Source organism: Bombus bifarius, unplaced genomic scaffold (genome assembly GCF_011952205.1).
Source record: "Bombus bifarius isolate JDL3187 unplaced genomic scaffold, Bbif_JDL3187 scf7180000007970, whole genome shotgun sequence".
Taxonomy (NCBI): domain Eukaryota; kingdom Metazoa; phylum Arthropoda; class Insecta; order Hymenoptera; family Apidae; genus Bombus; species Bombus bifarius.
In genome coordinates this window covers 245101-268180 of record NW_022884356.1, presented here as the reverse complement: position 1 = coordinate 268180, position 23080 = coordinate 245101, and the positions used below count along the sequence as shown (strand labels likewise).

At 31.5% G+C, this 23080-nt stretch overlaps 4 protein-coding genes across 8 annotated transcripts; 2 read left to right on the top strand and 2 right to left on the bottom strand.

Moving 5' to 3' along the window:
- Positions 1-158: 158 nt before the first annotated feature.
- LOC117212871 (prohormone-4) lies at positions 159-7747 on the bottom strand. Of its 2 annotated transcripts, none has more exons than XM_033457977.1 (5): positions 7591-7747; positions 7220-7526; positions 4933-5064; positions 4167-4319; positions 159-4079 (listed from the first exon to the last, which is right to left on the bottom strand). In XM_033457977.1, the coding sequence occupies exons 2-5, from the start codon at positions 7347-7349 to the stop codon at positions 3886-3888; spliced, it is 609 nt and encodes a 202-aa protein (XP_033313868.1). In that variant the 5' UTR covers positions 7350-7526; positions 7591-7747; the 3' UTR covers positions 159-3885. The 2 variants fall into 2 exon arrangements, with proteins under 2 accessions (XP_033313868.1, XP_033313878.1); XM_033457987.1 differs by having other exon boundaries at positions 7220-7459; positions 7564-7739.
- On the top strand, positions 6155-13248 carry LOC117212789 (syndetin). Of its 2 annotated transcripts, none has more exons than XM_033457829.1 (9): positions 6155-6455; positions 9762-10277; positions 10349-11031; positions 11098-11476; positions 11558-11848; positions 11923-12393; positions 12473-12594; positions 12658-12847; positions 12919-13248. In XM_033457829.1, the coding sequence occupies exons 1-9, from the start codon at positions 6402-6404 to the stop codon at positions 13027-13029; spliced, it is 2817 nt and encodes a 938-aa protein (XP_033313720.1). In that variant the 5' UTR covers positions 6155-6401; the 3' UTR covers positions 13030-13248. The 2 variants fall into 2 exon arrangements, with proteins under 2 accessions (XP_033313720.1, XP_033313727.1); XM_033457836.1 differs by lacking the exon at positions 6155-6455 and adding an exon at positions 9140-9544.
- A 1172-nt stretch (positions 13249-14420) lies between these two features.
- LOC117212880 (ADP-ribosylation factor 6) lies at positions 14421-18833 on the bottom strand. 3 transcript variants are annotated; one of them, XM_033457999.1, is made up of 6 exons: positions 18585-18806; positions 17894-18005; positions 17617-17720; positions 17339-17537; positions 17077-17259; positions 14421-14808 (listed from the first exon to the last, which is right to left on the bottom strand). In XM_033457999.1, exons 2-5 carry the CDS (start codon positions 17973-17975, stop codon positions 17117-17119), a joined length of 528 nt encoding a protein of 175 aa, XP_033313890.1. In that variant the 5' UTR covers positions 17976-18005; positions 18585-18806; the 3' UTR covers positions 14421-14808; positions 17077-17116. The 3 variants fall into 3 exon arrangements, with proteins under 3 accessions (XP_033313890.1, XP_033313908.1, XP_033313899.1); XM_033458017.1 differs by lacking the exon at positions 14421-14808 and having other exon boundaries at positions 16370-17259; positions 18689-18833; XM_033458008.1 differs by lacking the exon at positions 14421-14808 and having other exon boundaries at positions 16370-17259; positions 18493-18806.
- A 1555-nt stretch (positions 18834-20388) lies between these two features.
- LOC117212407 (UDP-N-acetylhexosamine pyrophosphorylase) lies at positions 20389-23056 on the top strand. The gene is made up of 3 exons (XM_033457236.1): positions 20389-21527; positions 21617-22013; positions 22087-23056. The coding sequence occupies exons 1-3, from the start codon at positions 21052-21054 to the stop codon at positions 22621-22623; spliced, it is 1410 nt and encodes a 469-aa protein (XP_033313127.1). The 5' UTR covers positions 20389-21051; the 3' UTR covers positions 22624-23056.
- Positions 23057-23080: the final 24 nt, after the last annotated feature.

Here is a 23080-nt window from a genome sequence, read left to right as displayed (position 1 = left end):
TGGACCAATTTTGATTTTGATGTTCATTCAGTAGAAAAAAGAAGAAGTTTTTATAAAAGCAGAAATAGAATTAATTTAATGGTTACAATAATTACGAAAGATATATATATATATGTATATATATATATGTGGTCAGGTACAATTTCAATTTCGTGAAATAAAACTGAAGAAACGTTTACTTTATTTAATGATGTTCGCGCGCCGAACTTATTTCCAAGAACATTGTATTCTGTTTTAATTAATAGAAGTACAAAACTTTAAGAAGCAAGATCGCTTACAAGTGTACGGTACGTCGCAGTTGCCGTATAATAAGAATGCTTTGGCAGTAGAACAATCAGAAGTCGAAAGTAACATAGATACAAAGGCGTGTGATTTTTTTTTTATTACATTATCACATTATTTAAACCTCGATAACTAAGATGGTCAAAGTGTTATTATATGTATACGTGTATGCGCTGTACACCTCATCGACTGGCAGAAACATCCGATAATGCTTGTTCACGCTACGTTACATATTCTGCGAACAAAAACTCCATTAAAAAAAATATTCTTTTTTTTCATTTTTAAATATTCTCTGCACTAATTAAAAATGCAACATCCCTTTTTTCATTTTATATGGTAATCCTTTTAATTGAATATTATGGACGGATTATGTAGATATGTTCTGTTACAATGGTTTACAATTTGTCTAATATGCTTTATTAAAATAAATCCTACATTCAATTAAACTACTATTAGTAAAACTGTACTATACTGATTAATAAAAATATCATAGAATAATATAATGACAAATATATATATGTATATCTAGTACTTAAAATACATTATTAACGAAACACAGATGAAACGTGATGGATTGTCTTTGGTTTAAATCATATGGAAGAAGCAAATTGATGATTATTCGCTGTAAAGAATAGAGAGAAGACGTGGCATGTACAAGCATTTTAGAGCCCGTCGCTTGAAAGCGATGGAAATATACCGCGCCGCGCATTGTACGTGTTGAATTTATTAATTTCAATTACCACCGGAGATGAACGGTCTTATCTTAAATATAACACGTCAAAATTGAGAATAAAGGGAAAGGAGGAGAGGAGAGGATTTAGAAAGGATCAAGGTGTTCACGAAGCGGAGATTCGAAACTCCTTGATCCTTTAAAAAAAGTCTCGATACCTAAAGCTTACACAAACTTCCCTCGGAATTTTGTCTTCGGTCCAGGCCCTACTTTGGACCGTAATTGATATCTAGAGGGAATGTTACACATCTCTCTTTTCATCATTTTTTCTTCGCTTTTCTTTTATATATCAAAATAATATATATCTACTATCTGATAAAAGTGACTCCTCTGTTGATATGTAATTATATATATAGACTTATTTATTATTAATTAGATGATATATCATTGGTTGACTAGAAGATATTACGCTTAATAGATAGAGATGCATTTCATCACTATACCGAAGTCTCTCCAGAGTGAAGCCACGTTTAATTGTTCTCCGTTTTATTTGATATGTATTTATAGTTTCGAAATTTCACAAGGGAACTTTATCGTTAAAACTCGCGACCTATTCTTTCTCAAATTCTAAAAAGACTAAAATAGAGAACTGGCTTTCAGAGAGAATTCGGCATTCATCTCCAAATTACATTACTGATATGTATCTATATTGATATGTTGTGTTGCGTTACCGTAATGAAAATATTAATACATCAGAGCATTGTATACTTGTTTCGTCATCATCGTCATCATCATCGTCCTCATATTCATATTCTTAAGTAAAGGACGCGTTATACCCTGAAGGAACGCGATACGATGCTCGGTTTGTACCTGCTTCGCTTCTCATGTTTAAAATAGATATAATATATGTATATGTAGATTTTTATATACATATACGTGTATAGGTGTGTGCATGTACATGTATGTATAATTGTATGTATTCTTTGATATAAATCATTCGTATATTTATACTGTACTAAAGATCGATCGTTTGAGTAGCAAGAAATTTATATTCCTCTATAACGTGACTCATAAATTAAATTAACAGAAACGTAATTAATCGAGATAATCTTTTTTGTCATTTCGCATTGATTTTTCTCTGAATGAAGTCAGAATTTATATCTTGTGTCGCAGTAGCATTCTAACAGAAACAGTCGATAAAGATCGCATGTAAGTAGAAAAATCGATTCAAAGTCCTTCTGATTGTTGGAGGCTTTTGCATCGATCTTCCCGTATTACATATTACACCAACGAAAGAGCATGTGAAAACGCGTGTGTTTTACAATATTACAAGATACACGATTAAATCATACTGAGCGGTTTAACAAAATACCTTTAGATGCGAATCAGGCTTGTCTACGTATTTCCGTTCGGTCCGTATCGACGAGGGTTAATCGTATACAAGCATTTCATTCAAGTAAAACCAACGGTAACTATTATACTCTATAGAAAGAGATACTTACAGATTCTTAATCATGTTCTAATCATTCCCTTGTACTTCAAGTATCAAAGCAACTTCTCTCGAGTATATAATGGAAGAGGTATTATTTGAGATTTTTCTGATTGTCCCTCACTTATTTATCTGTGGGTAATAGTATATCTTGTAACGTTCTGTGAAATATTAATTAATCTAAATGTTAGCCGGCGAGATATTGGTGCAAAATCTAGAAACATCTGAACCTCGATACGACGAGAAACTGAAATCCGTAGAAGGACCTTTATACGTGGTACTGTACCAGCAGTAATTATCCGGTTTTATAAGCATGTAGAAATGCAATAGATAACATGTGTGTGTGTGTGTGTGTGTGTGTGTGTGTGTGTTGTACACAAAAATTTCTGTAGCGAAAAACACATGCAGTGTTCCAGCTGCTAGACAGGTCTCGCATCATGCATGAGTTTATGTACGTCGCTATCTCCAATATCACGAATATTAGCCACCAAAGCACAGCTTCGGTAATGTAATAAAATACGAGTAGAATGGGAGTCTGACAATGTAGTAAAATCAAATTCCATTAATTATTCGTTTCTTGTATGCTGCGCCAGGCACGAAATTACAAAAGCAAAAGTAAATCTTAAAACGCGTTCCTAGTTTGGATCTTTCTGAAATTGTTAATTAGTAATTAGAATATTACATACATATCGTTAAAACGGAATGAACTAATTTATAAACGAAATATCTAAATGTTTCCTCTCTTCGTTTTCATATGATTCTTCGTGCCTCGAATGACGATTGCATGTCGACGACGTCACGTTAGTCACGGAAACAAAGCGACAATTAATTAGTATCGATCGTAGATTGCACGACGTCGAATAGAACGTTCCAGTAAAATATGTATAATTAATGGGTTTGGTAATCACAAAGCTCTCGTATCGCCTCCATACGCGACCATCCTATTCACCGTCAAACATTGCCATCGTTTCTTCAATTCATCTTTCTCGTTTTTAATTCTACGAAATATGTGTAAAAAGTAGAACGTTTATTGGAGTAAAACGCGTGCCCATTGCAGCGCGAAAATGAGTGACGTCGCATCGATAAAGGTGCACAGATATACAAACATCGACCCTTGACATTTAAGGAAAGTTTAAACATTCAGTACTCCCATGCCTCTCGGTAACGATAGATATCTTCCCCACTTATCTCGGTGCTCACTCAACGTGTTTTTTGAAAAGTAAAGAGAGGAATAAGATGACACCGAAAGAAAGCGACAAGGAAACTTGAAATGGAGGAAGAGGAGAAGAAAAGGGATGGGAAAAAGGAGGAAAGACGTAGGCGGCGATCATTTCGCAAAGGAGACTTGCCAAAGAATCTTTCAAAGCGATAGGATAGTGCGATTGTAATACGATACAGCCAATGTTATAGCGCCTCCGCCATGACGTTCCAAGAAAATGCCAATTCAGTCGAGAAAACCGGTTTTGACGAGCTTTTCCAGGAAAAACTTCACGTCCCCCAGCTCTGAGTCCTTGATACCGATTGATTTCAACATGCCTAAATCGCCATTCTCCACCGCCATAAACACAGAGCGCAAGTGTTCCAAATCGGAGCGCATTAGATGCAAGGCTGCACCAAAATCTTCGATCGTTTGAGATTCTACGAATTAGAATTTATCTTTTTTCAAATTTAATGCTCCAAATTTATTTTAGATCGATTTATCTTTATGAGAATTATAGTAATTACCAGAAAGCGCTATAGCAACTGCATTCACGCCACCAAGAGGCTTTAGCGTATCCCGTGCCTTGGTCCCAAACAATTTCTCGAGATAATTTGGACCATGACTTGCCAACAACGACTGCAGGAAACTAGCAGTCTCCTCTACCGGTGGTCTTTTTGCTAAAACAAGCAACGAAACGTTTTATCCGAACATTGCATGAATATACGTAACATTTGTTAACATTGATCCTGGTTCTTTCTTCAACTACATATACAACTCTATACAAATTATACAAATTTACATTTATATCTATATATCACAGTAATCATTTCCTACTCGTACAACTTTATAGCTAGGGAACAGAGAATCGATGTTAGAACTCGAAAGATAATAGGTTCGATCTAGTGATCATATAGTCTGCTAATAGATAGGTAGCCGGACAGTAGTTAGGGACGAATATAAATCAGACGTCTGATACACCCGAAGCTCGATACGTTTCTGCCACATGGAAACTTCCTCGTAACCTTGTTCCTATTTCATTGTTGTGTGAGGCGAGTTCCCTGAATTAGTCTCCTCTGTTTAATAGAAGTTATAATCTTTTCTTTAACGGGAAATTAGCAAGCATTCTATCTGTTAACACTAAAAGAAAATGGAGAAAGAGAAAGAAAGAAGACAGAGAAATAAAATAATGTTTAAATAGGAAACAAAGAAATATGCGTAAATGAATACAAGATCAAAATGTTGTTACAGTATAGACGGTAATAGAATCAATTAAGGGACAGGAAATTTTACCAGCTGTGCATAAACGTGAATCTTCGTCGTATCCATCTTGACAGTCGGGAGCTCCGTCACAGAGATACTGAATCGAGATACATATACCCTCTCCTGGACACTTGAATGGCTCGTAGGGACGACAAGCATCTCCTGTAACATTGAATTATCACTAAAATAATAATAATAAGAATAATGATTTTTTTTATTTTTGTAACTATTTTATACCTGCTATCATAAAACTTTTATTTTGTAAAATATGTAATATACGTACATAAGATACACAAGTTGTATAGTATAATATATATGGAATTTATAGCATGTACGTAAGCGTCCATCAGATACAATAGTTCACAAAAGTATTGGGACAATTACCATAGAAAATGTTTACGTATATATTATATATTATAAAATATTTTGAAATTTCATTAGTACTGTAATGAGATACGACGATCACAATTATATTAGTAAAATTTTAATAAATCTAGAAATATATATAGAAAATACAAGATACGTAATATATTCATAAAATATGTTTACAAGTGTTCCAATACTTTTGTGAGAAACTGTACATGCCTGTTCCATGTCGCGTGCGATTCGTGTTGAATATCACATATACATACATATAATCATATACAAGAGCACGCGCGTATATGATTGCAGTGTGCGCGTGTGCATTAACTTTGTAAGTGGCAATGCCCAAATTAGAATACATAGTCACCAATAATTGGTGGTTGCCAGGGCGGCTGATATTGACCGAGCAATATAACATGTATTATTTAACCCTGCTACAATTTTCGAATCTTTACATCCAAACAGAAAGTCTTCTAACGTTCCAAGAGAAACGTTAGTGTAAAATTAAAATAATAAATTACGTATATTAGCTGTATATATTTTTGAAATATTTTTTACTGAAATTATAAAATTTTTTAACGATACAAAAAAACCATGCAAATCGGAAAATGATTGAAGGAACGTAGCAAAGTTAAAATTGATTTAATTCTTTTACGTTCTTCCTCTCATTTTCGAGTCAATTGCATTTTTCTAACGTTTAAAGATATGCCAAATTTAAACCAAATATAAAAAAATTCTTATTGGTATGCATGATTTCTAGCGTTAACATTTTTTTAGAATATTAGAATTCCTTTCTGTTTGCTGAAATATGAATAAGATTGAAAATTTAAGGATCGCAGCAAAAATTGATAAAAAATCGCTTTATTGGAAAATAAGGGTACGTGCAAATGTATATGTACATACTTTTCGCAGCCACTGTAAGTTGCAGAAACGACGTAATTCGAGTTCGCAACAAGTTGTTAACTACGAGGAACTTCACGCTGTTTATTGCTCAAAGGAATTTGCCATTGATAAAGTAACGCTTATTGCTGGCGTCGATTACCACGTTGCGTTGAATAAACCACGGACAGAGGCCGTGTCACGAAGATGAATCGTGATGCGCTTAATGTACCACGTGGATTCAAATTGCCACTTCAATGTTGTTATCCATCGACACAATGGACCGTCGTATCAAGATTAAAATGTACACGGTATGTATTGTAGAGTTTGGGTAAATGGTAGATATTACTTTACAAAGAAAATGGATCACTATCGATATCTATTTTATATGTACGTTCGTGAATCGTTCTAACTATTATACAAGAACGAAGAAATGGTTAGAATTCTGCTTATCCGTATTTCGTGTATACGAACAAGTTAATTTGTAGTTGCTATGGTTGAGAATATCTTGTAATGAACATACATATGCACTTATTTGTTTGTGTCGAAACTAGATTATGGAAAGAACAATTGAATATGATACAGAGGCAACTCAATGAAGCTCAACTTCGGTTTTTTAAATATTAGATCTATTATAGGAACTACATAACGACAGATGAAAGGAACATCATAGGAACTGTTCTATAGTTTGATATGCTCGGATAAACGGAATTCTTCCAAAATCTTCTCTTTTTAATTTTTTAACATACATATCTCATTTTCACTTCTCGTTACGCGATACTATATGATCCGATTCGAGATATGACAATTGCAACCGGTAACGAAAATTCTTTACGGTCGTGTTTGAAAACATGGATCCATAACACCTATCTTTCTATATACATAAATGTGTAAAACTAGTTATATAAAGCAAACAACACGTAAAATAAACTATACAGCTAGTTATCGACTACTACGAATTCTATGGACTAAACAAAGGTGTAACTCTAAGAAAATGTGTTGACTAAGAAAATCAAGGTTGCATATGTCCACGATTATTGGGAAACTTGAAAAACGGCCACGATTATTCGCTTACCTGTACGTTTGGTATTGAAGTGACCATAAAATCGACTTAAGTCGATCGCCATGATAGCACGAGGGAAAATAACGCAAACACTCAGGGCGAGGCTAAGCGCAGCCACGCTAGTGCAGAACCTCTGAACCATTCTCAGCAGACAGACGGTTAGACTATACTCTCAAGAGACGAACGTGTTTCACTTCGCGACCTTCCCTTTTTGTTATAACCCTGAGTACAGGAACACAGATGAACTACCCTTTATTAACAAGAGAACAAGTCAGACTTCTTCGCTTCTTTCTCCAGCTGTGAGATACCGTACGATATGCTGTAATCAAAGTAACGATCGTTGTCGAAACACTGACCCCTTCAAATGGAACAGATACACGTACGCAAAGAAGGATACTTTATTCCGCTTCACTCTTTCTTCCTCTCTTTTGACTTTTTCTAATTTTCACAGCCACCCACCGTCTCTTTTCGACACCGAGTGGCTGGCGCGTGACGCGGGGTGCACAAGCACTGTGAACACACCTGCGTATATACCATATACCATATATCTCATACCAACTACATATTATACCCCCTCACCCCGCTGCCCTTTACAATCTCAAGCTAGGTAGTGGGGAGTACGCAGGAAGACGTTTGACCAATCACACAACAGGTCTCGCTAGCCGCGGCCAATCGAAATCAGCGAGATCGAATGTTCTACCCTGGAACACCTACGCGACCCTTTTCTACCACGTCGCATCGATTTCAACTCCCTTGTACCCGTACGTAACTTTTGTTTATCGTCGTTATAACGTTGCGTTTACGCCAGCAGAATAGCATGGCTACCACTACTGCCACCCTTGGGAACCGGGGTATATAAACGTTCATGGAATTTTTAGGAATATAATACCGTTTAATGGAATTAACACGCAACCCATAACAACTCCTGGAAATTTCGTCGTCCATGAACCAATCTTCCTACCCTGATACCTACGTTTCTCCTTTACTTCACGAATCGCTTATGTGCGTGATAGTAGCAAACGTAGCTTTGAAATTTGCTAAGAGTTTCTATGTCGTGTTGTAGAATTAAAGATACATATATGAAAATTTAAGAAGGGATACGAAAAGAATTTAATACAGTTCTAATTATTATTTGTGTCGTATCTTGAATGGATTAAATAAATTTTACTTGTATTATTCATATAAATTATGTATAGATATAAAATTCTGGCGTATTTAAAGGACAAAGGCTTTCACAAAATTAAGATTGTAAGAACTAGTGAAACAGTAAATCACTGTTCAGCCTGCTATAGTGTAATATGTAATGTATCTGTATGATTATTATGCATATGTATGATGTATGATATATATATATATATATATATATATATATATACAATATCAAACATGACTTGTTAAAGGGCAAATTATTATATACTTTTATTATTTAAAAGATTATATCAGATTATATGTAATAATTTATGTAATACAAATATGTAATACAAAGTATCTTCCAGTTATAAAGTGAAACACATTGTGCATAATGATTATATTTGCGAAGAAAAAAGTTATAAATTATGGTCGTAAAAGAAATTTGAAAAATAAAATATGGTTTATTGAGAATGGCTGTTTTAACGTGGTTCTTAACTGGAGCTACGTATCTCCCTCAGTAGAAGAGGTCAACTATAACGTAGCCTCCGTAGTCTACAAGTATTAAATCTTGATTATGAAAGATCTTTTTACTTCCAAGAAAATATCCTAAAATTGTATCAGATCTTTCATTGAAATATTTAAATAAAGTTAACCTTTTTGTTTACTATGTAAATTACAAATACATACATATATTATTTTTAAATAACTCGTATAACAATTTAGAGTTTCTCCACATAATAAATTAGTATTATTAATCGCTTTCTTTATTGTTTCATTTTTTTCATGTAACAATAATATTAGTTATATATCTGCTATTATTATGTTTGGGAATAAAGAAGGACCACAAATTGAAGGAAAGAATTAGTATTGTTTGAAATTGCAATATTTGAAAATCTATTGTTGATAATACCTATAATTCGCGCGGAAACTTCATACCGAACATAACCTGAAAAGATATTGATATACATATGTGATTCAAGTATACGTAATGTGTAAGCATGTATACGCAATAGATCTGATATACTTACAAGATGGGGTTAATTAAGTAATTACGGAGAAATGCGAATATTAATTACTATACCAATTGAATGGATAGAAACAGCAAGATATCGAGTAAATAGATGAAAATGTATTTTACTGAATTTTGAAGAAATTTACAGTATGGAGGACTTAAAATGTAAATTTTTCGGTCTTATTAACAAGCAGGTAAATAAATTTGTATTAAAATTTTACGTTTAAATATCTTGTATTGCAATGTAATTGTAAATACAACTTTTCTTCTATTCGAGTTATGCTTTAGGTTATGTTGTACTACATTTGTATCTTTATAAACTTTCAAATGAAATACTTTGTTAACGTTTAAGAGAAAAACTGTTCTAGGGTAAACTGATACAGTGTATTTGTTTTTTTTATTGTTATTCAGAATACAACCAAAATTCCATTAATGGGTTTACATCCAGATCTACTTAATCCATCAGAATCTCAGAAATCAGATGATATACAATCAGAAGCTGACCAATCAACAGAAAGTGAACCTATCCCTGATCAAGACATATTAGAATCTATAGAAGAGATTTATTTTAATACAGACCATAATTTTGATCCTTGTAGACACGAATTGGAGAAGTTACCAAAGGTGTTGCAATCTAAAGAAATTGAAAAATGTTACAAGAAACTGAAACAGCAACATCAAGTTGTTTCTAAGAAAGTTCTACAACTTATATTACAAAAGCAGAATGCTTGTAACAAAGAGTTTGAAAAAATTTTACTGATACAAGAACAATTACAGGATGTGTTAGAAATTTGCAGAATGGGAAGAGCAGATTTAAAATTAGCTGAAAGGCAATTTACTACAGCTAGTTTAGGAATATTAGCAAATTATCAAAAAAGGCAGATCATAGAAGAATTATTGAATAATTTAAATACTATCAAGACATTGGTAAGCTCATTTGACTTATATTTATTTACTTGATGAAGCAATAATGGATTAATTATTATAATACTTTGTAGCAACGTACAGGAGATAGATTACAGGAGTTATTAAATGAAAAAAATTATCCCAGAGCAATCTCGTTACTTTTAGAATGTCAAAGTGCTGCACAGACATATAAACATTTCCATTGTATTGCTGCTTTAAATGGAAAATTACAGGATATTTTAGAACAAGCAGAGGAAGCCTTGGATGTTACACTATCAAAGATGTGCACGCAATTCGATGTAACAATATATACGTCTATTCAAGAAGCTTATACTCTATTAGGAAAAACTCAATCTGCGATGGATCAATTGCATATGCATTTTACTGCTGCAATTCACAATACTGCTTTTGCAGCTGTTCATTCATATGCGGGCGGAGATACAAAGAGACAATATAAACAACTTTGTCAATCAGTGCCCCGGGAAAGTTGCATTATTTGTCTAACAGAATTGTGTAAATCATTGTGGACAATATTAAGCTCTTATTATTTGGTAGTAAATTGGCATAACACACAAGAAAATAAAGTTAAACTTAAAGCTGATGTAAAAGATTTAGAAGAGACTTTTAGCAAACAATATGTGAAGCATAAATTAGAAAACAGTATGATTCGTATATGGCATGACGTTGAAATGAAGATTTCGATATTTTTAATGAACGCTGATTTAACTTACATTAAATTTGAGCAATTTGTTCAAGTTTTAGGTATAGTTAACAGGTAAATGCTTAACAGTGGTTTTACGTATTAATTTACATATACTGTATTAACAAAAAATAATTACAGATTAATGGAAATTGGGGAGGAGTTATGTAGTTTTAAGTCAGAAAATCTGCAAGAATCTATAAGGAAGCAATCATTGTCATATTTTTCTCATTATCACGCATCGAGACTAGATGAACTCAGGATATTTTTAGAAAACGATGGGTGGGAATTGTGCCCCGTGAAATCGAATTTTGTGGCAACTCAGTTACAGGAATTTAAGAGTTTAAAACCATCGCTAAACAGTTGTAAAGTATGGAACAATTTTGATAACTCTAACATTGGTGAAAATGATAATCCTATAAGTATAGAGTGGATTCAGAAATATTTAGAAGGGGGGTCATCGCCATTCTCTATAGGTCTAGATGATACCATGGACGAAGATATTTTGATAAGTAATGAAGTACGATATCTGATTTAGAAATATTTTATTGTCCTTATACTAATTGGCAATATAATATACAAAATAATCTGTATTAAACAGGATAATCCTCCAGAATATTTTTCGGATGAATCGGACGATGATATCCCTGATGAATTAAAACACGAATACGTTGATGATTCAGATCATGTTAAAACAAATAAAAAAAAGTGTAAACTAAAACAATCAGGGCCCATGGTTACAAACACAACACTAAGTATATTGCGCATTTGTGGAAAGTATTTGCAAATGTCTAGATTATTACGATCAATTGCAGTTACGGTTATACAAAGTATGATACAGTTTTACGAGTTATGTTTTTATACTGTACATTTATTCTTTACTTCAGATTTGGTAAGTTTTGTTTATTAGTTACTTTTCTATTAAGATATTAACTTAGTGCTAAGAAATAATATTCTTTCCCACAGCAAATAAATAGTGATTCTTTATATAGTCCAAAATTGAAACTATCTCTAGCAAGAATTAAGGAGAATTTAATCATTTATGAAAATGATACGGAAGATAACATTAAATTAAATTCCGATAAAGTACGACAGCCACAGCTCTCTTCCATTGTAAATTTATCGCAACCGGAAAAGCTTCACGGTTTGACTGAACGTGTCGTAGGAGTGGAATCTCTAATATTTTTGGGTCGTCAATACGAAAGTTTGAAGCCGTACTTGGAACATCTTATCGGTGCTAGCCCACAACGTGGTTTCCTTCACCAATTTTATATGCAAACAATAGCATCGAGCACGGATTTAAGGAAACCGGTATATATGGCGGTTGCATCTCGAGCATTTGATGTTTCAAATATTTTAAATTTAATGAATAAAGTTAATTGGGAGGTGACTGACGTTATGTCTCAACATAGTGGGTATATTGATGCATTACTTCAGGTATTTATTTTAAGCACAAATATAAATTTTAACTTCGCTTGCACTGGCACTTGCACTTAAGAAATTTTTTCTTTTGTAGGAAATATATATATTAAATGAAAGATTGAAAAACATCGGAAGTTGTCTTCCTGTAGCGGACGATGTATATAACGCTGTCTGGGAAAATGTGGCACATCTAATAACTCATACATTAGTAGAGGGGTATGTTACTTTTTTACTTACAATCTTTTTATCTTATTTGCTTATATCCATTCTCTATTACAGATTTTCTAATGCTAAAAAATGTTCGAACGGTGGCAGAGCACTAATGCAACTCGATTTTACGCAATTGAAATCGAAGTTTGAGACATTGACTTCTTTAAGGCCAATGCCTCACAGAGAATATGTTGAATTATATATTAAAGCTTACTATCTTCCAGAGAATAGTTTGGAAGAATGGATAAGGGAACACAAGGTATTTAAGATTATATGTTATCTAACTATGATATTCTTATTTATTATTAACGTATTTTATTTATCTTGCAGGAATATTCTGTGAAACATTTAATTGGCATAGTTTCTTCAGCTTGTCAAAATAATAAAAAAACTCGTCAGCGTCTAATTGCATTCATAGAAGAACAACGGCCTAGTAGATAGCATAGGTCTATATATTATAATACGTCTCAAGATTATATCGAAATAGGAATTGCATAAAGGACGAATTTTTAGGAATAATTTGAAAAGAGGAAAATGAAAAGGATATATTTTCTTCGTGTACATATTCGGGAACTTTTACTATATCACTAAAGTAAGCAAGCTCATTTAAGAACTCTTTAATTTTTTCGACACTTTTGTTTACTCAGTGCACGGATTAAATCCATCGATATGGGCTCTTAAAAGGATGTTAGTTCGTAAAATTGAAAGTATGTGATAAAGTACGAAATTGTTAATTCTGATGTATGTCAATACAATGTAAGTAATATTGGCTAAAGGAATCTCATATTGAAATTTAGAGTTGCAATCAAATTCATAGAGTATTATTATTACAATTAACAATTACAAACATTTCACATTATGTGAATGATATATATACATATATATATTAATATATATTAATATATATATTAATAATTATATATATATATATATATAGTTAATTATTCAGATCTATTACAGCATCGTCGAAAGTCTGAATAAAAAATATCTGCACTTTGAATCTCAAAGAAGGAATTTAATGTTATTGGATCTGTTGATAAAAAAATTTTGCTCGTCTCGAGCCTTTTCACTCAATCATTGTAAAGCAAGGTGTACATAATTTTATTTCATATTCATTTTATTTTCATAGCTCTTTTTATAATATAATAATTATATATATATATATATATATATGTATATATATATATATATATATATATAATATGAAATATTTTTTAAACATATATATTATTCCACATAAGAATTGTAGTTTTTATAAAGTTATTATGTTTTAATATTTTTATGACCAGAGTTTATAGATCTTATAAAAAAAACACAATCCATTGTCAGATTATCAACTAGATAGTTGTAATAATTTGTAAATATTTAAATAATTATTTCTCGAAATTAAGTGCAATTATAACTATTTTGTTTAAAAATGATATTTTACATTTTGAAAGAATGCTTTTATAATTTAAAGGTGTCTTTATTATACAAATAATAATAATAATATACAAGTACATTTTTGCTGGATTCATCGGTTTCCAATTTTGTAAAAATTATTGTTATTTATCTATATAGTATTCAATGTAGCATTACATTTATCATATATTTTTATATCCTTTATTTGTACTAAAAACCAAAAAATTCTATTGCACCTCTAATTACTATTCGTATTTTAACATTCAACTTCGTTTTGAGGAATGTGTTTGTTTTTAACTATTACACCATTCGAAAATTCATATAAAGCGATTAATTAGTTCATTGTATGATTATCTATAATCTGCTTTATACTACCATTTTCAAAATAGAGAAATAACTGAAAATACTCTTTCATAAATAATATTCCAATATGACTGAAAAATGTTTCGTTCCTTTTTATTTAATGACTATGTAATTATAAAATTGGTTAATAATGGTGCATTGAGAATTCTCTGGCTAATAGTATTATGGGTCAGCGTTTCCCAATTTCTTTTATCTATATGGATCGTATCTACTTTAAGTAAACTTTGTTTAAGATTAAAAGACAGTTGTGCTCTCTAAATTTATCTATTCTTTCGTCTACGGAGTTAAATTACGTATGAAATATGGCCTTTATATATTATCCTTTTAATTTTTATGAAACAAAGAACACGATCCATGGAGTGTAAACGTTAAGAAACGCTGATAATTGTATTGAAGTAACCAATTTCTTCCTTACTCCAAAGCGTTTTATATCGAGCCCTGCATTCTGAATGGCCCCTGTTAAAACAAATCGTTGGAAAATGTAGCTGATACATATATGTGTGAACTAAACAATGGAAATATGATGATACCAAATGCTTACTTTGACAATAAGCCTATTTGACAATGTTATTTATTAGTATTGCGTTAAAAAACGTATGCTCTAACTATAATGAAAAACGCATACGCCTTGTTTTTTTTTCTTTCTGCTCATTTTTAAACCTAAATTCAGTATCTTGACTATAAATGCTTTTGTTATTTCACACTGAATGAAGAATGAATAAATATATTACTGCTAGCTAAAACTCGCTTTGTTATTAAAAAATTACTAAAAATATTTGTTTCAAATTATGTATTATCTGCTTACAGGATTCATTTCATTTCAAACTTTAGACATTTTACTAATAAAACGTGTACTTTATGATCAATAAAATTTCAACATTCGATTTAATTCAATTATAAATGTTTAATTCATTCAAATAAAGTTTATTGCCAAAATATATTTGCTCTTTTGTAATATTAAAATGTGTGTGTTCTCTTTAAAAAATAACTATTTTTTAACAAAGTTATTTTAGTTACAACTGTTACGTTTCTTTTGTTTTCAATTACAACTAAAAGAAACAAATATGACACAATATTATAAACCTTCTTATACGAACGAATTTAGTGAGTATAAACATATACATAGAGCACTGCTCAATACTAGCACATACACCTCGAAAGAACAGTCTATTGCTTTCTTTCCAACATCTGTGTACTGCTTTTAAATATGAGCTAATTTATCTTGCACATTAGTTCTCACCAAAATACAATACTTAACATTAATGGTACGGATGCCAAGAGAAAGAATCTGACAAACTTATTATATTTGTATTAATTATTACTGCGGTAAAGTAATACAATTTGTTAAAATACTAATACCCTAATTTATATTATATCATGGAATGCAAATCAAATGTTGACATAGAAACAGAGCGATAGAATAACGTATACCATCGTTACTCTACTTTTAATCGCTATGTAAATATGAAGCTTGTAGAAAAGAAAGAATTGAATTATGTTGAAATATTCGTTTTGTTTAGTTAATAGCAAATATTGATAAATATGTATATCATTCTTATTCTACATCTTATTATCAAAAGGAAATGAAATAAGACGCACATAGAACACTGTCTGGCTCTTTTCTCTGTGACCTAATTCTAGTTCTGCGTAATCCGATCGCTTAACTGGTAAAAAATATTGGCAGATATAATGCTGTTACGTTATTAGTAACATTGTTTCTATTTTCTTCCTTTTTCTCTCTCTTTCTTTTGAGCTCATGATATCAAACCCAGTAGCTTACCATTTGTGCGTACAGAACAACTCCATTTATGTATGTATAAGTGTACATTTGTACATCTAATGCGTTTCAATCGAAGTTAAAGCACAAAAAAATACACAATGTCAGAAGTTGCACCTTTTTTCTCCTTTTCATCTTTTTCGAAAAAAGAAAAGTCGACTGATATGCATAAAAAGTTGACTCAAATGGAAGACGATTATTAAAAAAAGAAAAAAAAAGAACTGTCTGTCACTATGAATATTTTTTAAAAATGAGATTGATAGCAAAAATTTATCAAAGGAATATTTCTGTGCTGTATAAAGTCATTAATGTAAGTGCTTTGAATGTTTACTCACATATATCAGTGGGATTATATGTATAAATATCATGTGTGATACATATTACATAGCATGGATAACAACCAGTGATGAATGAATGTTATGTCCAATTATTCTGGACGATATTTTAAATTAACTATTGCATAAATGATAATTTCAAATTGTAAAGATACTTTTTCTGAATGTATCTCTTAATCTCATAAGTAGCTCTTACAACTTTTTGTATTCTCTTATAATTAGTATCCCGTAATGCGGGATATGTACGCAAATATATATATAAATTATAGTAAAATGTTGGATGTGATAATCTAATCAATATTGTTGTATTAACTATTTTCACGGACTTTAGTAAACAGTTAGTAACAAAGTCTATATCTTTTGGTACTTTGATAAATTTCTATTTATATAGTATTAATATTACTGAAACGCACCATTTGATGTTAATGGTTACTTTACGTTTGCTGTAGTACATTGGAAATGATTTCCTCTCTCTCTCTCTCTCTCTCTCTCTCTCTCTCTCTCTCTCTCTCTCTCTTTCGCTCTCTGTCTTATGGATCATAATGATCATTATCAGTTTTGTTACAGAGCCTCTACATGATAAATAAAAATGACAATACAAAGCAAACGTACATCTTGGTATGTGGCTAACTGATGAAAAATAAATATTTGCTCATAATTTATGATTACTGGTCAACCATGTAAGGCCTTCATAAAGCCCATCTCCAGTTGTGGCACATGATGGCTGCACATACCAATTTCTATCTCGTATCCTAGTTAAACCCAGTTTTTCTTGTATTTCATGTGGTTTCATTGCTGAAAAAATAAATAAAAAATTATTTATATAAGACAAATATACGATTACCAAAGATTTATGAGATACATTGATTTATACCATCTGGAAGATCTTGTTTATTTGCAAAGATTAAAATAATAGCATCTCGCATTTCTCTATCATTTATAATTCGATGAAGCTCCTGACGGGCTTCATCTATTCGATCTCTGTCAGCACAATCTACTACGAAAATAAGTCCTTGTGTTCCAGTATAATAATGACGCCAAAGTGGACGTATTTTATCTTGTCCACCAACATCCTACAATGAAATTATTATCCTTAGTGAGTTGAACATTTTCCAAGCTATATTTAGAAGATTTATAATTACTATTACTTACCCAAACATTGAACTTAACATTTTTATAGGTAACTGTCTCTACATTGAATCCTACAGTTGGTATAGTTGTTACAGACTGTCCTAGTTTAAGTTTATATAGTATCGCTGATATGTAATTAAGGAAATGTTACAAGAAAACATGATTCAAAACATTCTTTAGTCTTTTGCAAGGATTTTATTATAGAGTTTCATGTAAAAGAAAGAAACAGATGTGTGTGTGTGTGTGTGTGTGTGTGTGTGTGTGTGTGTATATGCGTATATCTATGTAAGAAGGATACTAGTTTTCCCAGCAGCATCCAATCCTAGCATAAGGATTCGCATCTCCTTGTTGCCAAAGATCTTTGACAACAACTTGCCCATCTTGCCAGCTGCTTTCTAGGCACCTGGCACCTAAAGTTCAGAAAGTTTACCTTTAAAAAAAGTTATTTTAACACATAAAAAAGTTTTATATGAACAGTTCTAAAAAGTTTAAAAAATATAGTGCTCTTTCCATTACTTCACTAACATCTCGCTTCTTTTATGAAATTTTCGTGGGAACTATAATATACTATGAATGAAAAACTTCCACAAATATCTAACCTCTATTTAAAATTGATTATTTCAAATGAAATATAATATTTCCACAAATAATACGATTTATATGTTGCCAAAATAAGAAAGCTCAAGGACGTTCTTCCTAACCTATCAAATGCCGTAAATAGAATAAAAATAGACAGATATTAGAAAAATACTAGCGAATAAATAAATTCACGGTATGTTCGAGATCTGAATGAATCTGTAGTTAAACTTTGCTCATTTATGTAAAAAACTAAATATTCATGTAATGTAATGTCCAATAGTTGTCACGATAAATAGTCTAATTGGTATTGTGTCTTACATGACAATTGATGACGAATTTTTTTAAAAGAAATCCTTCGAGTCAGCAATACGAGAAGAGTGTAACTTGAAGCAAGCATAAATGTAACTCACCGAAATACATTTACAAAGGGCGAGTACTTTATCATGAACGCGCAGACATATCACATCACTAGACATAACTTATTTATATTACAGCTGTAATATAGCAGCATTACCGAAAACGTTATTTAGGCAGGTACAGCATGATGTCTCTTCGTAAGTCACAAGCAAACACGCATGTAACTTAAATGAAATATTGAGATCAGTTCGGTATGCATCGAGTAATGACAGGGAATTTGAAGCGCCACCGTATGTTACCATCTATTACTAATACCCAATTGGCAATACATTTGAAAATTGTATTCATACATAAAATATGTAAGGGAAACTGTTTTAAATCTCAATTTTGAAGTAATTTGAAATTTTCCAGTATTATGAAAATTTGAATCACTTTGAACACGATTCAATATTTAAAACGTTGACTGCCACGCAAATTTTATATGCTTTATTTGTAACAAAATTGAAATATATTCACCACAATATATAATTTTTGCCAATATTGTACCGTATTTGCGTGCTTTTTTCTAACAATGTTATCTACATATGTCATTCACATTGTACACAACTTTTTGAGAAATTTATTTTATTTTAAAAAATTTAGTACCTCGGGTCATTGATGACCACCGTGTTAGTTAACGTGTTAAAATTTTGTAACGTGTTAAAGTTTTGATAAATCTTGAAGACTTGATATTTTTCATAATCTTTATGAAGCTTTCGGGATTTTAAAGTTCATCAGACTTATCGAAACTTCACTGATCCGTACACCTTTATATTCATAGTATACTGAACATAATTTGGTACTTTTATTAACCTTTTGAGTGCTTACTAAAATAATCCAAAGTGGTTAAAAATGTAATACATGTATATATTCTCCTTTCTTCATTATATAAATTGTTTATCCTTAAATTACCGACTGTTGCAAATAATATGAAAATCATTGATTAATACTACTCGTCTGTATACTCGTCTGTGATGAAAATACATGTGTTACTTACGTCCTTTTACATCTTCCTAGTAAATCGTAAAAATCTTAGGAATCTGTTTGTTAAGATATGTTTTGATATATTTTTACATAACTCAGTGCACTTTTAGACAATTCAAATATTTTCAATTTTTATGTACGCATGCGCACGCCGATAATTGACTGATTAACAACAAAAAATCTCACGTGTCACGATAAATTTTCATTACATTCTTTTTATTCGTTATCTTTCAGCTCGCGATATATAAAAGATCGCGAGATATAAACAATTATGTGTATGAAAAATGTATATATTTTTCATAGTTCGATATTAATCAATATTATATATATATACATATCTTTTATTAAATAAAAAAAATTTCAGGATTGAATATCATTCAATAATTCATCAGATCTAATCATCAGAAGTGATTATAATCTTGTATCTTTCCTTCGTATTTTTCCTTTATTTCCATTTTCCATAAAAACTTTTTTTCATAAGATCTACGAATTTTTAGTTCTTTTAATCCTTTCACAGCTCAGTGAGAATTATTTTGCAATATAAGAACATACTACTATTTCTGTTCTCCATTATCTGCATATATGTACATACGTAGGCAAATATAGAAGATAGAAAATTAACTTTAATCAAATATTAATTTAATATTAGAGTGACTAAGGTATAAAAATTGTGCTAAATATATTACAAATTACGAATTACATAGTCATTTTGATTCAATATATATATATATATATATATAGATATAGGTATTGGTATATGTATAATAGTAAGTATGGTAGTAATAAAACATACTTAATATGGACAGTAGGAAAGAACTATAATATCCACTATCTCTATTTGGAAAGAACGGTACAGAAATAATAAATTAATTTTACTAAAATAAACGTTTGTTTTATTAATATACTTCGTATGAAGATTCTTTAAAGAACTTTCAGTTATATTCACAAAAAGGTTAATCACGTGTGACCTACAACAGTTTAGTTAACATAAGACTCGGTAGTCGATACTCGGTACCGGTGAACCAGCGTGCCATACGAAAAGGTTACAGTCTCTGAGCGTTCGGTCGATTCTTGACCGGTGAAAGAAATATAAAAAAAAGAATATGATCTTTCACGGTCGGCATTCGTCCGTGGAAACAAAATATGCTGGAAAAGGAAAGGGGAATAGTTGGAGAAGCTGGAAGGGCGAGAGGGGCCGATAAGAGAAATCGAGCTGAACGTGCTACGTGGAATCGTGAAAGTAAAGGCGTATCCCGCTTTACCTATGAGTTGGGATAGGTTACAGGTCGCGGTCAAATACCTGTTGCTCGACTCGTTGTCTATTTATTTTCATCTATTTACTTAAGGTCAGGTTCGGACAGAGAGATACAGTGCAAGCAGCTATCTTTCAATTTATCTACTGTTATCTACTGATAAGAGTATTTCAAATAACGCGATTGATATCAGCTGCTCTTGTTGCATACGCGGCTGTCAAACGAAGAAGTGGACCTCGTGAACATGGAGTCTCTTAAGAAAAAGCTGATAGAATACAATCAGGAACATCTGTTAAAATTTTGGGACCAATTGTCAGATAAAGAGAGAGAGAATCTTTATCAAGATATATCTGAATTAGACCTGGCAGATGTGACATCATATTTTGTCAATGCAGTACATGCATCGAGTAGTATGCAGAATATGTTGGATGACAAGGTGACTCCGATTCCTAAAGAAAATATTGCGTCATTGAAAATCACAGATAAAGAGCAATTAAGAGTATATGAAAAATTGGGACTGCAAGAGATAGCAGATGGAAAAGTAGCTGTATTGTTAATGGCTGGTGGCCAGGGTACTAGGCTAGGTGTATCTTATCCTAAGGGTATGTACAATGTGGGTCTACCTTCTGGAAAATCTCTCTTCCAACTGCAGGCAGAAAGAATACTTCGTTTACAAAATATGGCAAAAAAAGAATGTGGGAAAGATGGAGAAATTAAATGGTACATATGTTTCCTTCATATGAATCAAATAATTTATAATATGTGAAAGTTTGTACTTTAAATAAACTAATAGTTGCCTTTATTTCTAGGTACATATTAACTAGTGAAGCTACTCATGAAACAACTGTATCTTTTCTACAAAAACATAACTATTTTGATCTGAAAGAAAAGAATGTTAAAGCCTTTAAACAAGGTATGCTTCCATGTTTTACACTGGATGGAAAAATCATTTTGGATAAAAAATATAAAATTTCAAAGGCACCAGATGGAAATGGAGGATTGTATCGAGCTCTAAAGGTGCAAGGAATATTAGATGATATGAAACAGCATGGAATTCACAGTGTTCATGTTCATTCGGTTGATAATATCTTAATAAAAGTGGCAGATCCCATTTTTATAGGATACTGCTTATCTTCATGCACTGATTGTGGAGTTAAAGTTATAGAAAAATCTTCTCCGAATGAGTCAGTAGGAGTTGTGTGTAAAGTACGTTTATAAGATATTTCAATCATTTATGACATCAGTTTTATTTAATTACTTTTTATCATCTTTATTGTAGGTCGATGGTATCTACAAAGTCGTAGAGTATAGTGAAATTTCAAAAGAGACTGCTGAATTGCGTTCGGATGACGGACAATTAATATATAATGCAGCAAATATATGTAATCACTATTTCACCGTAGATTTTCTACATGATGTTGCTATAAATCACGAAAAGGAAATGGAACTTCATGCTGCTAAAAAAAAAATTCCGTATATCGACGCAAATGGAAATCGAATTGAACCCAAATCTCCAAACGGTTTTAAAATCGAAAAATTCGTATTTGATGTATTCGAATTCGCGAAACAATTATCAGTTTGGGAGGGAATTCGCGAAGAAGATTTTAGTCCTCTAAAAAATGCGGATTCTGTTGGCCAAGATTGTCCAAGTACCGCGCGAAACGATGTACTTAAAATACATAAAAAGTGGCTGTTAAATGCTGGAGCTACATCTGTAGCAAATGATGTAGAAATATCTCCTCTATTATCTTATGCGGGAGAAAATTTAAATCACATGATGGGGCTATCATTAGAAGGACCGTGTGTATTGGAATAACAAAATTCAATATGTACTGCTTTTGTACCTTTTTACAATACTGTTCTTGTTAAGAGTCTTTAAACTATCATAAGAATGTATTCTGTGATTTAATGATAAAATTTAGTTATAAAAATTGTCGACATTCTTATATAAATTTTATAACAGTAAAATACGAAAGTATTACGTACACATGCATAAGCTTCTATAATAGAAAGAAAACGAAATATATCTTGCGCGCGAGTATGTTCACGTATGTAGATATTAAAAAAATTTACAGACTTAATTATTATATTAATTTATCTGAATCGTGTAATTATAAAATATGTATCATAAAATTATAAAAATTAATGTAATGTGATGAAAGTGTAACAAAATTCATGTATTTTGGCATTATGCATTTACATCAATTTTGTACGATTGGCATAAATATAATAAAAGAATAGGAGCATAATAGTAATATAAGTTTTATATATTT